Source organism: Hipposideros armiger, unplaced genomic scaffold (genome assembly GCF_001890085.2).
Source record: "Hipposideros armiger isolate ML-2016 unplaced genomic scaffold, ASM189008v1 scaffold_275, whole genome shotgun sequence".
In the NCBI taxonomy this organism is placed as follows: domain Eukaryota; kingdom Metazoa; phylum Chordata; class Mammalia; order Chiroptera; family Hipposideridae; genus Hipposideros; species Hipposideros armiger.
The window spans coordinates 1424641-1441602 of NW_017731625.1; the positions used below are offsets into that span (position 1 = coordinate 1424641).

Here is a 16962-nt window from a genome sequence, read left to right on the forward strand (position 1 = left end):
CAGCAAAGGACCGTGTGGGGTCAGCACAGGGCACCTGCCCACCAGGCTCTTACCATGGATGGGTTGGGGTCAGTGGCAGGCGGTGGCGTGGTGGATAGCCAAAAATCTAAGTCCTTACTCTGAAACCACAGAAAGATAGGCCTTAACCAAAGCAGCAGGACGGGCCCCTCCAGCCACAGGGCCACGTGGATGAACACACATGTGAACACGAAACGTGGTGTTCCACCCAGGGTGGCTAGCGGGGCTCGCCATCCCCTGGATCGTGATGGTGTGACAAGTCTCAGGGTCTCACCTTCTGCTCCTTCTTTTTCTCACGGTCTTTCTCTCTGTGCTTCTTCTCCTTCTTTCTGGGTTTCTTGCTCTTCTTTTCCAAGGCAGGCATGTCCTCGTTCTCAGGGGACTTGGAGGGCTCAGCATTTCTGTGTTTCTGGATGGGCAACTTCTCGCTGTCGGCTAAGGGCCTGGGGGTAGGGGACAGGTCACAGGAAGAGCTGCCTGCCTGCCTGTAGGCCTCGAGCCCATCCTCCCGCAAGCAACCCCTACCACCTGGCACACGCATAGCCTATGACGAAGCCTGGAGGGGGGGGAGCCCTCACCCACCCCTTCTGCCCATACATGTGCAACAAATGCAGAGGACTAAGGGGGACAATGAGGACACAAAAATACTGGGAAAGCCTACGCCCAGTCCCAACCCTTCACTCACTTATCCAAGTCGATGTCCAGGGCCCTGTAGGGGTCATTGGGGTCTTTGTCATCTTCGTCACTGGGCAGAGCATTCTGAGGGAAGAGATGGACTCAGCGTCCAGTTCACCCAGCCCAGGCCGGACCCTGAGCTCAAGCCTAACAGGAATCCCACCCCCTTTCTTAGAAATGGTGCCCAGGTTCACACCTATGAGGGCGTCTGATGTGGGTCAGGTGCTTATTGGGCAGTGAGGTTGGGAAGGGCGAGCACCTTCAGGCCATAGGAAGCAGTGGAAGCACAGGGGGGATGTCCAGTCATAGCCCAGCCCACCCCACCCCCAGGCCTGGGAACAGAGAGTGGCAGGCCCACTCGAGTGTGGCCCTCTGACCAGCTGGGTCACATGGAGGCAGGAGGGAGCCTGACCTCGGGCATCTCCTCGGTGACGATGTCCACCTGCTGCGCGGGGGCAATGTCCTCGTCGCTCTCCGTATGCAGTGAGCTGTGGCACCGCGTCTTGCCCTTTTTCTCCTTCCGCCTTTTCCTCCGCCGCTCCTTCTCCAGCCTCTGCCGGTGCCGCCGCTCCTCCTCCAGCTTCACATACTGCTCGGACGTAGGCAGCCCTGCGGGCAGGCATGGTGCTCAGCCCCACGTGGCTGGGAGCCATGCACAGGCCACCAGGAGCTCAGGAGGAGACCCCGTCTGCACTAGAGAGCGAGGGGATGAATGGACATTGTCCCTCAGGCCACCTCAGTGCAGGCAGGGCTTTCTGAATATTCAGAAACTGGGCTCCAGGAGTCCTGCCACACCTGCCACCAGGGGGCTCCCTGTCCCTATGCCACCCGCAGCCCCTCACTGTCTGCGCAAACACTTGCCTGGTACTTTCAGGGGCACCGAGAGGTCAATCTGCACCACAGGTATGTGCTCCACGCCTGGTGCGTCCTGGTACCGCTACAAAGGGAACACGGGCATACTGGGTGGGACAGATGATGGCGGCCTGAGGAGGGTGGGGGTGGGGGGGCGCAGGGTCACCGCCCAGCGGGAGGCGTGCCAATGCCAGGGGGAACATCTGTAGCATGAACAAGTACATCAATTTTTCCCTCTGAATCCGTTTGTCCAAGTTAGACAAGTAAAGCGGGCTTGACACTTCAGTGAGACAACAGATGCCCCTGGACGGCAGGATCAAGCAGCCAGGTGACATGACTACCAGTGGGTGGAGAAGGGTCTGCAGGCCCCTCAGGAAGCGGAGCAGTCACCAGGGGACCCAGTGATCCTGAGAGGGGACGCACCCGAGCACCCGCCACACGGAGTTGTCCCCTGCAGAGAGCCCAACGTACCCTCAATGGGGGTGCACTGTGTGGAAGGTGTGGATGAAGGCAGTGGGTGCCACCCTGGACCAAGATCTAGAATATTCTGGCCAGGCGCTATCCCTCCCTCCCAGGAGCTACCTCTGTAGCCTCTCAGCGCCCAGTGGTCAGAGCAGCCTGAATTTGGGCACCATGCTCAGGACAGACTTTCTCCTAGGTCTTGGTGTCCAGGACCCCCTCACAGTCTTGCCACGTGGATCTACCAAGAGAGCCCATTGCTGCCCAATGGACGGTGGCCTCTGGTGTCCACCTGAGGCCAGGGTCCCTCAGGGTCAAGGGGATAGCCCTGGAGGATGTTTGGGCTGGTCTCACCTTTTGGGGGGATGGGGAACTTTTGATGTAGAATGGGTTGTTGGCCTGCTCCTGCTTCCGGGCTTCTCGACGCTGCGGAGACAGCACAGTGAACACATGGAATTCGAGCCCGTGTTACCTACCAGGTGTGGGCCACTTCTTGCTCCAGGCCCCGGTGAGGGCTTGGGTCCCTTGATAGTTTCACTGTGGGCCTTTGACAGGGAGACTGAGGTCGGTGATAGGAAGGAGTAGGTGTGGGGACAGGCAGTAGGTGGCAATAACCCCAGAAGAAGTGATGACTATCTCTGGTTCAAGGATGGGGACACAGCCGAGACAAAAGCGAGGTCGGGCCCTGAAGGTCTTTTGGGAGTTCTGCGGTCAAGAGAAGGGGAGCTTCTCGTTTCAGCAGAACCCGACCGACGCTGACAAGGGCCGGCACAGCACCAGGCTCACCCGGGCCAGCTCCTCCTCCTCGGCCTCAAGCGGCTGCTGCTTGGCATGCCGTGGCTCCTCATCGTGGAAGATGGCCTTGGGCATCTCTTCGTCGGACTCACTATCTGAAGGTGGCTCATTGATCCAAGCATCCAGGTCCAGGCTGCAGGGCACAGTGAGGTCACACAGTGGCTCTGGCCTGTGTGCCCAACCCTGGGATCCTCACCACAGGGGTCATGATGGATGAGGCAAAGCCCAGGGGACCCTGGATGAGGTCTGCGCTGCCCCTCACAGCCCTCCCCACATTGCCCCCGAGATTTGTGAATGAGGGCTGTCAGCAGACCCACTTCCTGGAGGTGGCACCAGGGATGGGACCAACAGGGCCCCACAAGAGCTGGTGAGCACCAGGTATGGTCTGTGTGATGGGGGTCCATCCACCCTGCCGGGGGCTCAGGCATGGGGGGGTTCTTCCTCCTGCACCTCTTCATTTTGAACATACCACCCCTCTTGGGGCCACGAACCCTGCCCCCAGCTCCATGTTCTGACGGCCGCCTGGCTCACCCTTCGGGGACTGGAACCTTCTTCTGGGCCTTGGGAGCCACTGGGTTCAGCTCCCCAGCAAAGAGAGCACTCACTTCTTCCGCCACTGGCATGTCCTTGGCCTGAAGCTTCTGGATGTGCTTGACCAGCTGCAAGATGCATGACGCCTATGGGAGCCACAGAGGAGCCATGGATAAGTGACGGAGAATGGGGCTCTGAAGGCCACTCAGAAACTGCAGGGCGTCAGTCAGCCAACACGAAGCCCAGCCCAGGCAAGGTGACGCTCAGCCGCTCCCGGCCAGAGCCCTGATGAGGACACCCAGGAGGTTCCATGACAGGCCCTTGGCCATGGAGGGGCCTGCCCAGGAAGGAACCAGCCCCACAAGCAAGACTCCAGGACACGACAGCAACACCGTCCCGCAAGAGAACCGCCCAGACAGGGCTGTACCCCAGATGCCCAGCAGCGTCCTGAGGCTCCGAATCAGGGCTCCCAGGGATGTGGCATCTGTCCTCAGCCTAACACAGGAATCAGGGTCCCCGGCCACTGGACAGGCTAACGTCCCACACCTGCCCTCAATGTCGGAGGACACCAGAGTTCACTGAGCACTAGTAAGTACTATGTGTTGTCTGGGAAACTGAGAACCCCATGTCACGGGGTGTCAGAAGCCAGGATGTCTAGCCATCAGTGTCCACATTGCCACCCTCAGCTGTCACCCCATGGTCATAGCTCATACCAAAGCAGCTCCTCTGTGGTGAGAAACAGAGTCCCATCCCCCAGCACCAACCAGAAACCTGTCATCTCCTTGGACGTTCCCTCTTGGGTGATCGACCTGAGTCTGGCCCAGTGATCCTAAATCCCTTGATCACACGCCCTAAATCATGTCCCATTTGCCCACACACCCCTAGCAGGCTTCGCCTCACCCCCTCAGAGGTGCCCTGGCAGGAGGTACATACCCGCTCCTGGACCTCCAGGTCTGCGCTCTGCACAAACTGGGGCAGCCGCTCCACCATGAGCCGCGTGAGCTCCTGGGCTGCTTCAGTGTCTGAGTCCCGCTCCATCTGCTGCAGCATGGATGCATACAGCTTCACCACGTTCTGCACATACACAGCCTGGATGTGGCCAGGTAGGGTGGTGACCTTGGGCCGCAGCATGGCCTCCAGGGTCTGCTGGGGCTCCTGCAGATGCCTGAGGGCAGGGAGGCCAGGTGAGGATGTGCCCAGCTGCTCCTCGCCATGGGGTTTCCCGGGAGCCAAAAAGAAGGGCTAGGTGCTCTGCTGAAGGGGGTGGGTGGGTGTGCTCAAGACCCCACCCAGCATCAGGGGCTGAGGGAGGGGATCTGAAACAGGAAACCATAGCAATGAAGTGACAATCATGGAGTAGCCAAATGGAGAAGAATAAGGAGAAAAAGGAAAGGAAACTTGTTCACACGCATGAATGTGCGATGGACAACCAGTGGCAGGCAAAAGGAACTTGGAAAACTACCCTAGGCCTGCAGATGGCAGGTCCTGGGTCCCACGGCCTGCAGACTGTTTCCCGAGGAGAAAGCGGCCACAGCGCTCTCTGACCAGGCTTCAGTGCAGCAGGTGCCGGGCACAGTCCCTTATCTCTTCCCCTTGGGAGCACAGGCCCAGGGCTCTGTACCCACTCACTCGGAGAACTCCCCGCAGATCCAGGCGGCCGCGTAGAGCACCTCACAGAGTCCGTTGCGCTGGGTGCTGCTGGTCACCAGGTGGGAGCTGTCAAGAAGTGCAGACATCTGTGACACGGCAAACCTGCGGATGGCTTTCACACGGATGGCCACGTCCAACATCTGCGCGGCGATGAGGTGGCCATGGCGGGTGCCTTCCAGCCGGGTCAGCTCCACCAGGATGCTGATGTACCTACAGGTGGGAGGGAGCCAGTGAGATGTGCCCGACTTGAGGCCAGCCCACACCCCAGCCGCGGGCACGCACCACTCGAAGTTGGTGATGTGCTGGTAGTTGGACTGGCTACAAATGTCAATGATCTTGGTGAGCAGCTCATCCCGATAGGTTGTGCCCTCCGCTTTGTCCACGTGCATCATCAGCTTCTTGACAATCTCCATCAAGTTCTTCTTGGACACCTGGGAGGGGTGGGGGGTGATGGTGAGGGTGGGGCCGGGCGGGGGACATGGAACAGCGAACACCCACCCAGGAGAGGCACGCACCATTCCGTACAGGAGGTCGAGGGCCCGCAGCCGGATGGACTCGTCCTTGTCATCCAGACACTGCAGGACGAGGTCCTTGTGGGCCTGCACGGACTTGGGGTGCGTTCTCAGGATCTTAGACATGGCCAACAGCCCCAGGTACTTCACTGAGGAGACACGAGGCGTGGTTAAACCTGTATGTACCCCCAATAGGCTTCGGGGCCGACAGTCTGCAGCACAGCCCACCACCGGCCTTCACAACCAGGGTGCTCTAAGACGTGTCTCACAGCTGGCACCCAGGTGTCCTAGATGGCATGGTAGACTCAAAGTGTGCTCTGCAGGGTGTGGTGGGAAAGCCAGCCTTGGAGCACGTCATCAAAAAGAAAGGAAGGCCACCCTGCACACTAGCTGTTACCTCTGTCACTCAAAGTGGTCACCAATGCTTTCTAAGTGTGGCCATGAACATGACACCCACCTTCCTGCCCAGCCTGTGCCAGGGGAGTTGACAGAGTATCCCAGGCTCTGCGTGCCCCACAAGGACCTCACATATCAGGGGCCACACTGTCCACTGCCAAGTGGCCCCGATACAAGACCATATAAACCAGGGGTGGCAAACTGCAGCTCACAGGCGATGTCCAGCCCAAAGCTTATTCTGTGAACGCAGGAGAGCCGGCACATGGCCACACCCATCACTCACATCGACTAAGGCGGCTTCTGGGCTACACCACCAGGGACTATGTGGCTGTGAAAACTCAAACGTTACTAGCTAATTGGGCTCTAAACAAACAGATGTGCACTCAAAACGAGTGGCCAACACGCCTGGACCTCAGAAACCCTGGTCAATGCAGTGAGGCACCAGGCAGTGTTACTGGCTGGAACCCCTCGAAAGAACATGTCTACAAAAAGCGAGCACGTGCAGAGTTGCTCTGTGCCAGTTGGGAAAGCTACCAGGGAACCATAATTACGAGATAACAACATGCCTCCCAAAGGGAACACACACAGCTCTACGGAGGGAGGGCAGTGACTTACAGTTTTGATCGGAGTCTTCTATTAATATCCTCAACTTCTGAACACAAAGCTACAAATGGGGAGATAACATTGATCTCTTGAAGCCATGGTGAATGCAGCGACCCTGGGCCTACCCCACTGGCCCATGGAGGGAGCCTGCACACACGGGGGCCTCACTGTGGACGGAGACCCACCATACAGGAGGCACCGCAGAGGACAGACAGCAGGTCCCAAGATGGATGCATGGGAAGTGCCCACAGAAACATGCACGGGACAACCTGGCGCTGCCACTGGTGCCCACATGTGTGAGAACACAAGAGGAGCATGGTGGTGTCTTCTGGGGAAAGGCTGGGATCTGAGGACCTACTTGAAAATTATTTATGTAACTAAAATAAACTCCAACGCCCCCCCACCCCCCAAACAATAGGGTGACCACTGCAATTGTCCTTAGGCCACTCAGGGAGCCCCTGGGGCTCTGTGCTCCAGGATGGATGCAGCATTTACAGGGATGACAAGCTGGAGATCGAGGGTGGTGGGGGTTAAGACATAGGCACGTGCTCCGGTGACTGCAGCGGGAGCCAGGAGCTGCTAGGGAGCTGTCACCAGGGCAGTCAGGCAGAAGCGATATGGCCACTGGCTTGCTTCTTCCCAGGCACAGTACAGGGCACTGGGCATGAATGATGGTGGTGTGCAAGGGTGGGCCGGCTTCAGTCAGGCCACAGGGGCAGGGGCTTCCAGAGCGGGGCACCAAGGGGAGGAAAAAAAAGGCCCAGCGATGGGAGATCCTCAGGACCCTGTACTGTGTGTCTGGCCCGGTACGAACCTGGATGCTGGCACTGTGGTTAGGCATGCCGGAGGACAGGGAGATGAGAACTGAAACAGACAACCTTAGGTTAGGAGCCCACTCGACGTGTCCACTGTTTGTTCAGTGGGAGAGACCCAAGACGAAAATACCACCACATTGGGAACTGCATGGCCCAGTTGACATTTGTGCAGGAAAGGGTTAACACAGCAGTCTGCCTGCATGCATGCCCTGGAAAGTCAGCCTTAAGAGGCCAGCCCCCAGAGGCAGTACCTGGGAACTGGACTCTGGTGGTGCCCGCCACCCACACAGATGGTGGGGGTGGGGTGGGGGAGACCCTCCCTGTCCCTAAACAGTCTGTGCAAACACACAGTTCACCCTGAGTACCCACTCTCCTCCTGGAGTCTGGGATCTCGTATGTGCTGGGCCCCCAGTGAGAACCCTGAGCATTGGGTCTCTGTGGCCAAGAGAGCAGATCAAAGACCTAAGGGCTCTGTCTCTGCCCACAGTTCTGTGGAGCTCAGGCTACACACTCCTGCCCAAGGCGCAGCACAATCTCCTAAGACCCGCTGCCCCTGCAATGTGCCAGCCCCTAGAAAGCCTCACCCAGGCCCACCACTCTCCCTGCACCCCCAAGTGCTCCACCCATCTCCAGGGCCATCTGACCCTGTCACGCCCAGTCTTCCCAACTGATTTTCCAGATGCAGAAGCCCACTCTCCGGGGTCTGCAGTCTCCACCTCCAGCCACTGCCCTGCCCCACACACCCACCCTTGCTCTCCTTTACTGTCAACAAGCCACAAGGACACTCACGGCCCAATCCATGGAGGTAGACATGGAGCACAGACCCTGGGCCAGGCTCCTGTGCATCACTGCATGTAAGGCTGCCCACGGGATCCTGAGGCTGCCTCCCAACATCTTTGGGAAGGGATTGGCAGGAACAGGCAGGTAGTGAGAGACTGAGTCCCTCAAGCCACTAGCTCCCATTGCTGGTCTACAAGGCACCGGGCTGCAGGAACATGGCACTCAAGACAGCAAACCAGGAGACGGCCAGCTGGGCCTGGGTCCCAACAGATACAGGGTAGAGGGGCCTCTAACTCAACAGTGTGGACACACATCTGCAGCACTCTGCGTGGCCCTGGGCCGGGTCCCGACCCCAACAAACAGCCTCTCAGGACACCTGAGGAGCACACGTGACTGCGCCTCACAGTCTGCTCCTCAGTCTGTCTGCTGTGGAGTCCTACACCTATGTGCCTGCAGGGGAAATGGAGGATGCCAGAGATCTGCTTTAAAATACTCAGAAAAACAAGGGCCTGAGGTGGGTGTGATGGGTGGGCCAAGAATGGCAGGGTGTAACATGGGAGACCGCAAGAGGGCAGTGGGCTCTGGCCATGACACTTCCCATGGGTTCCAGACGGGGCTGGGCATGTCTCAGAGATGGCAGAAAACACCCAGCACTGAGGGCGGGTGGGAACCTGCAACTCCAGGTAACTTTGCACCACACTGGTGGGGCCTGGGAACAGCCATCTGGGATAAGCCTGTCACAGGCCCCACCACCAGGACCAGCACCCTCCCATCCCCGCCTGAGCCCCCAGAACCAGGTACCAGTTCTCACCTGCGATGACAGTGTTCACACACTCGTAGAGAAGGGACATGGCAGATGTGCTGGAGAAGGAAAACAAGAGACGTGAGAACTGTAAATGTGTCGCTCTGCACTGTCTGGGAAAGTGCAGTCGTGGTGGCAATGAGGCCCTGACACCTAACGTCTGAAAGCCACGTTGGGGATGGCACCACCCTTTGGCTCAGACCTCTCTCGCCTCTCCTCCTCTCCAAGGTGGGGCTGCAGTCCATGCTCCTGGCACCTCTGCCTGGTCAGTACGGCCCAGCAGCTGCTCTCACCTGAGTCATGAGAATGCTCCAAAGGACAAAAGCACCCCCCTTCTAGTCACCACAGGCGACCACAGGCACCTGTTCCCCTAGCCTTACAATTGTGTGACACCCATGAAGACAATACAAATTCCCTCTGGCAGCACGGAGATTCTAGCAGCCTAGAACACCATTGCCTAGCTCTACTCCAACGGGGGAGGCTGAGTGACAGTCAGAACACAGAAGTGTGCTGCCCCAATGCTACCCCAGGTCACCTAGGGGACGTGGGGAGCACAGCCGACTGACGACTGAGGCAGGCACTCAGAGCATCTACTCCACTGATAATTCTCGCGGGTGATGCTCTCTAGCCTAATCACCAGCGTATCATCAGAGCTGGTCCACATCCCTGGTTACATGACCAACAGCCTCTTGTTAATCACCTCTGAAAACCATGGCTACACTATGAACTCTGTGACTGGTTATTCATTTAAAACCAAAAATGTCCCAAGCCCAGATATCTTTTGTACCTAATTCTTTTAACATCTGATTGGTTTATGAGCCAGGAGATGGCAGAGACTTGCCCGAGGCTGGGATTCACTTGGAGGAGCATGTGGCTCCAGTTCCTCCTGTCTCCCTCCCATAGCCACCTGCTGTTGGGACCCTGGGGGCAGATCTACCAAGCCACCTGCTGCTCAGTCCCAATAATTCAACCACAGGCATCCAGGGTGGTGTTGAAGCCCTTAGAACATTCCAGAATTGGCCAGCGACACAGTTGTCTAAGGGTCTCGACTGAGACCACTGAGGCCCACTGTGACCAGGGGGCTGAGTGGGGCACCTTTCTTCCTTGTTTTTGCTGTTTCAAAAGCTGAATGAGAGGGAAAGCCAGCCCAGTCCATGTTCCAGGAGGGCCGGCCGGTGCCAAGGCACAGCTCCTCATCTGGAGCAAAGTCACCCTGTGTGCTTATTTCTGGATCCTGAGACTTCCCTTGGGCGTGCCCCAGGGAGCACAGGCCTTCCTGAGGCAGACAGGGCTGAGGATGGGGTCCCAAGGCTCACCTGTGGATCAAGTTGGTGAGAGGCTCGATCAGCTTCTTGCCCAACCTCGGCTCCAAGGGGGTCAGAGCACCGAACTAGGGGATGAGAGGCCAGTGGGTCACAGACAGCAGGAGCAGGACTGCATGTCTGGGATTCCACACAACCACGCTGTCCAACCCCACCTCCCACCCTGCAGCACCGAAAGCTCCCAGGACACCCTGCAGCACCGAAAGCTCCATGGCCTTTCCACACACAAGAGGGAAGGTCAGGGAAACGTGCCAGTTTGATGATTTTGATGAGGACCCAGTTGTTGGTCGAGGAGGTCATCAGCTTGAAGAACAGTGGGGCTAGGGAAAGGTAGTTTTTGGGATTGCGCCTGGCCAGCTCACAGATGACGTTGACTGCTGCCGACTGGACTCCTGTGAGGTAAGGGATGTCCCCATTAATAATGGGGGAGGGGGGTCCTCAGCAGACTGGATGTTCCATGTGCAGGGCCCCTGCTGTGCCTGGCACTGTGCCCATCACTTGTGGGCACAGCTCAAACCCCAACCCCTCGGAGCCCTGACCACCACCGCCCCTAAGAGAAGGAGGCCCAAGGCTGCAGGGCTGGGTATTGCAGGATCAAAGTGACTACAGGAGCAGGACGCCCACTACGTGAAGTGACTACATTGCCTTCCACCCAAGGCGGCCGCCACTTTCGCCCCCAGCCTGCCGTGCCTGCTGCCTTGCCTGGAACTTCCCCAGCCAGAACTTTCTGCACCCTATGATTCCCCATGGTGCAGGGCAGATCCCCGAGACACATGGGAATCCACAGCATTTTAGAGAAGCTATTTTACAGCTGTTCAGCCCAGGGTCTCCCCACAGGAGGAGTTACAGAAAAAGCCAAGCAGAGGGTAGGCTGCAATGAGCCCCATGCAGTGGGATAGGGGTAGAGGCATGGGAGTAAGCTCCTGGCAGCTACTATGTGGACACACGCCCAGACAGGCCCTCCCCAGTGTGTCTAGAAGATCAACACCACAGCAGCTTGAGCACAGCCAGCGCCTCAATCTCAATGTCTAGATCTTGCAGAAATAAATGGGAGCAAGGCTACTTGGAGAGATGGTAGATTCCAGGGCCCAACCCGCCCCTGTGGCACCAGAAACTTTGTGGTGGTGCCTCTGGTGGGGAGACAGTAGGGCATGTGTCCTGAACCAGTGCCCTCTTACAGCTTCCTCACCACCAGGTCACTGACAATCCCCATCTTAACTCAAACCAACAAACCAGGATCTGGGTCCTCCAGCTTTTCTTTGAGGCGTGGGAAGGCGGGGCGCAGGGACTCAGGGTACTTCAGGAACACCTTGTACATGATCAGCACAGCCTTCTTCCGGATGTACGGCTTGGTGTGCGACATCTGCAGGGGCAGGCGACCGTCAAGCTCCCTTGGCTCACCTCCCACTCTGTTCCCCTGTGGGTTCATCTCCCACCCTGACCGCTCACCTGTGTGCTCAACTCCCACCCTGTCCTGCTCACCTGAGTACTCACCTCCCACACTATCCAGCTCCCGTGTGCTCATTTCCCAGGCTGCCCGGCTCACCTGCCTGCTCACCTCTTACCCTGTCCAGCTCACCTGAGTACTCACCTCCTACCCTGTCCTGCTTACCTGTGTGCACCTCCCAGACTGCTCTGCTCACCTCCTACACCTGCCTGTGTCTCACCTCCGTTCCTCGGAGGAAAACCCTCTCTCCGGCTCCAGCTTTTGAGCCCCATCTGCACACCTGCTCTGCAGCCCCACCAAGTCCAGGGATCATACAATGGTGTCCTAGACACAACCGAAACCTGCCCTAGGCATGTTGTCCGCAGGCTGAGACCCTCCTCCTAAACTCACTTGGGACCACTGAGGGATGGGAAGCAGGTGAAAGGAAGGTCACACTCAACAGTGGCATTCCAGATGCCAAGGCCTGTCCCCAGAGCTGGATGCTGAGGGGCATCCCAGGCTCCCGCAGCCTGGGCCTCAGTCTGCTTGGCGTCTCCACACTGCACTGCCCTGGACTCTGTCCTCCTGGGACCCTGGCTCTGGTCAGGAAGGCCTCTCGTCACCATGTGGACACACACCTTACCTGTCAAGGCCCCAGGGAGGCTCTCCCTGAGAAACGCCCCCAGCACCAACATGCACTGTGAGCAAATCACTAACACTCCTATGGGTTCAAACCGTTGTCACCTAGACCAGTTCAGCACACTTTCTGAAATTGCCTGATGGTCACTATTTTTGGCTTGGTAGGCCAGGTCTGTCTGACTACTTGGCACTGCCTTTGAGCTTGGAAGCTGCCACAAGGTGTGACCAAATGGGCAGAGCCATTTGGATAAAATGATTAATAGGCGGCTGTGATATGCTGCCCTGATCTAGAAGCTGACTGTACTGAGAGACAGAGACCATGAGCCGACACCTGCCCACTGCACAGCAAACAGGCTGACTGTGTAAGGACAGAGCCTCTATGAGGCTTTAACGTGACCCAAGAGGAAAGAAGCCCCCTTCCCCACCCCCACCCCCACCCCCAGGAGTTGGAGACCTGGTAGTCAGTGTCTCTGAGGACCATGGTTTCTAGAAGGACGTCCGTATTTAGAATGACTTCCAGACACCCTGGAGATCAGGACTGGCTGGGGTTATGCCTTTCGGATTAACTGAGCTATAAGTAGTCAACCTGAGGCTGGACAGAAATGAATGGCATCGGCAATGAAGGAGGAAGGAAAGGATCACCCTGAGCACACTGCCTGTTGGGACAACTGCTACCATCACCTAGGCCTCAATAAGAGAGTAACTGGGTCATGTGCCTGACTGTGTGGGTAACCACCCTTGGTCAGACCTAACCCGCCAGCAACACCCACCCCTTCCCCAAGCAGCACTATTTCAAAGGAGATGAAATAATACAAGAATGACAGTGGCCCCAGGACAGCCCCACCAAGTGCTGGAGGGGAAGACAGTGACTCAATTTCTCCTGTCATCCTGGGGACCCCAGCCCATTTCCGCATGCCCCAGTGTTCTTGGTATGATGTTTTAGCCTTGGTTTTCCAGTTACCCGTACATTCCAAATCTCCTCACAGAGCAATGGCCCAGGGGTGGCAGCACACTCACAAACTCACCAGTGTCATGATGTCATTGGCTAAGTCCCTGGCAAGATCTGGGGTAACAAAACAGGACAGGCCAGTCAGTGCAACACCAGTGTCATACTGGCTGGGGCTGCTCAGGTCCTGGAAAAGGGAAGGAGAAGGGTTAAGGGCGGGCGCCAACCGTGCATTGCCCGGGTACCCGGTGCCCCTGCCAACCTGAGGAATAACATGGAGCAGCCAACTCCTTGCTGTCGCTGAGAAGAGCATGATGGGTCTAAGAAGAGGGCTGCCCCTGGCTCCCTGCACAGCCCGTCCCAGGGGTGCAACCGGGGCTGGGCTCTTGAGGAAGCGCCCTGCCTAAGAACCCAGGGCCAAGGAGACAGTGAGGCCCGCTGACCCCAGCCACCCATCAGGCATATGGTGGGGAGCCCTGGCACCCCTGCTTCCATTGAGGTGTCTCCCCTATAATGGCCATAGACCACTCCTCTGGGCCCCTCCCCAAAGCAGAAGGTTCGGCCTGGCCCCATCCTCCAGGTGAGGAGGAGCACGTACCTGCCCTACCCTCCACTCACGTCTCACCTGCGGCCGGTCCTCCATTTCTAGTTCTCACTAAGACTGACCACACGAGCGCCGCATCTCAAAACTAGGGAAGTGTTCTTATCACAAAACTGCTCTTGCAGAGACATATTCTAAGGAACCCCTCCCAAAACTTTTTATACATGCATATGTGGTAAAAATATACTGAGATGCATTTTAAAGAATTAAGCTTCTCGACTGTGGTAATTATTTGAAAACACTGGCTTCTAAAATCCCTCTAGTCCAGGCTGAGGAGAGAAAACCACATTGGAAGCCATGGCACAGAACTTGGCCTGAAAGGCTGAACTGTGCATCTCTGCGTGACTCACAAAGGGCAGAGCAGAGCGGCAGACACTACGGGGAGCTGCCACAGGGCTCCTCAGCAATGGGACTTTGTGGAGAGGACTCAGTCATCGTCAAGCAGGAGAAGTCCAGCCCCGGAGGGCAGGTCCCTGGCACTTGTGTTCAGAAGTCTCAGGTTCATTTACAATGGCACATACACACAGGGATAGCCAATATTGGGGACATGAATGGAGAGGAATGGCAGTGGCAGGAGCGGCTGTGGCTGCTTAAAGATAGGACCCTTTCTGCAAGACTAAGACAGCAACAGGCAGAGGAAGCAGTGGCAAGGGTCAAGGTCACCTGCCCAGATCTTACTATAACAGGATGCACTGTTCCCTCAATTATGAGGACATCTCAGGCTCCTGCCATCTCCCCAGAGGGCAGATCTAAGTGACCTGCCTCTAACACAGCTCAATGTGAAGCAGTGACAAATCTATGTCTATATCAACGCTGTTACAAAGGTGCAAGGCTGTGCCAAGATGATCAGCAGGAAAACCAAAGATGGACCTCAGCGAGCGGGCTGGATGGTGTCCAGGTAGCCAGGCGGCTAGAGACCCTCCACCCTCCTCTCTCCTGCCACCCTCCCACTTACGGTCCCAGCACCCCACACCCAGAGCGCTCACTCAGCCCTCCCCTCCTCCTATCCAGAGCCACTCCAGGCCAAACTCACACCTCACCGCTCCCTGGTATCTATGACCCCCCAGCACTGTTGTGCAACCTGGCCCACAGTTGTGAGCTGGTCCCCCCAGAACTGTGAGTGTGACAGGTCAAGCTCTCAGGCTCATATCTCATCCTGTGCTGGGCACCAATACCCACACAGCCAGCCAGCCTGCCCACAGCATCTGCCTGGGAACCCACTCCCAGTTCACCAGGTCACTCACTGCGTGGGGTGACCAGAGCTCACAAGAATCTGTCCCTGGCACCTGGTCATGGAGAGCCTGGGGCTACGGGCTATGGTCTCTGACTTGTGGTCTGCGCTGGGGAAGGGTGGGTCTCTGATTCTCGCTGACACCCTCTCTGACCACTCCGCCATGAGGCAGTAAACAAAAGATGCTCCATGTACTGGGGCCAAGGAGAAAATGTATTACTCAGTGGTCTTCAAAGCCCATTTCAAAACATGCAAATGAAGTACACATGCAGTCTAACTCAAAAGACCTAATGGGCATAAAGCCTCCACACTGGGAGGGAGGGCGTAACCTCAGCAGGCACTCTGGCGAGAGGGAGAGGACCAGAAAGGAGGAACATGACTGCGGAGACAGCCCTCGCCAAGAAGTGAAAAGGAAAAGAGAGCTGTCGAGTGATCTGCCGCCTCTCCCACCCGCTGGGTGGAAGGGCAAACCTGCTCCACCATGTCTGCGTGTCTCTTGGGGATGACAAGGCTGCAGGTGGAAGGCTGCTTGCTAAGGGAATGGTGACAGTGAGATCTTGCTGACCTCAGCACTTTCTATTCACACATGAGCGACTAAGAAACCAGAGTGAAGAATATAGACACACACGGGGGCCCAAAGAAGCTGAGCCGCGGGGCCGAGGAGGCAGTGGGGCCTGCAGGAGGGGCGGCATACCTTGCGGATCTGGTTTGTTGTCAGCATGATGACATCAGTGCCTTCATGAAAGCACTGGGAAGCAGCGAGGTAGCCAATGCGCTGTCGAGTTGAACAAATGAAGGTGTCAGAGGTGAGACAAGGGGACACAGCGCCCTTTTCCAGGAAGCTCCCAGCCCTTGAGCTTGGCCCCAAGCACCCCACAGGTCACAGGTGAGTGGGCACAGTGAAGTCATTCAAGAACCAAGCCAGGGGTTTGTAATCTCTAGGAGCAGGAGGACGTGGTCTTTGAAATACCACATTCCTTTCATGTTTGTCAAACCACGGAGTCCGGTTAGCAATGCTGCATTTTCACTTGTCAGCCAGGAACTGCTTTTATGATCTCAAGTTGTAAGTCAGCCCAAGAGTGGGGTTGTCTAGGACTCAAATCTCTCTGCCAGGCTGCTGTGGCTGCCTGGCTGCACTTGCACATGTATATATATGACGCTTTAACACACGTTCGGAGCACTGCCCAAGTTTTGGTAAGGGTGCCAATTCGTTTGTTCAAGAGTAACCAGCAAGGAGCCTGGGCCCGACCGCAGCAGGGACCCACAGGCAGGCACTTGGGGCTAGAAAAAGCCTCCGCCACCTGGCCACTGTGCATTCTCACTGAAAGCCAACCCAACCCAGGAAAATGACAGAACACCAGCAAATGGGCCAGTGTGCTAAAAATCATTTTTCAGAATATTTGCTTCAACAGGAGACACGCTTATAATATCAAGAGAGAAGCAGTGTCCCAAATTGCTCATGAGTAGGATCCCTCAGAAAATGACCAAGGGGCTATAGTACAATGATGAACAAGGATGGCCTCTGGGTGAAATAATCAATGTTTAGTTTTGTTTTTTTTAAGATTTTATTGGGGAATTGGGGAAGGGGAGCAGCGCTGGGGAATTGGGGGAAGGGGAAGAGACAAGTTGCTGTTGGTTTGTTCTTCAGTCTAGTTGTGGAGGATGTTGCTTCACTGGCCCAAGCTGGCACCATCATTGCGTTCTTCTCGGGTGAGGCAGATCAGTTGCCAGCCTCTGGACGGCCGCTCACAGCGGCTGCTGGCCACACACGGTAGCCCATGGCAACCCACTGCAGCAGGGGCTGCAGCCTATGCCGTCGCCAGCGACCCACGGCAGCCCAGCTCCAGGTTGAGCTGTTGTTCAGCATCTTAGCTGTAGAGGGCAGTGTCACTGGCCCTCATATGTGGGA

At 57.0% G+C, this 16962-nt stretch overlaps 1 protein-coding gene across 3 annotated transcripts in view; it reads right to left on the reverse strand.

The window, feature by feature from the left end:
- AP3D1 (adaptor related protein complex 3 subunit delta 1) overlaps positions 1 to 16962 on the reverse strand; it is a 40972-nt gene that overhangs the window by 10870 nt on the left and 13140 nt on the right. For all 3 annotated transcript variants that reach the window (XM_019657320.1, XM_019657319.1, XM_019657318.1), the window contains 20 exons: positions 15748 to 15828; positions 13301 to 13408; positions 11444 to 11573; positions 10463 to 10602; positions 10205 to 10278; positions 8898 to 8947; positions 7306 to 7355; positions 6504 to 6552; positions 5496 to 5641; positions 5263 to 5411; positions 4960 to 5190; positions 4264 to 4495; positions 3331 to 3476; positions 2791 to 2932; positions 2359 to 2430; positions 1555 to 1630; positions 1106 to 1302; positions 704 to 777; positions 293 to 461; positions 54 to 119 (listed from right to left, as the gene is read on the reverse strand). In XM_019657320.1, the coding sequence (XP_019512865.1) occupies positions 54 to 119; positions 293 to 461; positions 704 to 777; positions 1106 to 1302; positions 1555 to 1630; positions 2359 to 2430; positions 2791 to 2932; positions 3331 to 3476; positions 4264 to 4495; positions 4960 to 5190; positions 5263 to 5411; positions 5496 to 5641; positions 6504 to 6552; positions 7306 to 7355; positions 8898 to 8947; positions 10205 to 10278; positions 10463 to 10602; positions 11444 to 11573; positions 13301 to 13408; positions 15748 to 15828 (2382 nt within the window). The remainder of the gene's footprint in view (positions 1 to 53; positions 120 to 292; positions 462 to 703; positions 778 to 1105; positions 1303 to 1554; positions 1631 to 2358; positions 2431 to 2790; positions 2933 to 3330; positions 3477 to 4263; positions 4496 to 4959; positions 5191 to 5262; positions 5412 to 5495; positions 5642 to 6503; positions 6553 to 7305; positions 7356 to 8897; positions 8948 to 10204; positions 10279 to 10462; positions 10603 to 11443; positions 11574 to 13300; positions 13409 to 15747; positions 15829 to 16962) is intronic.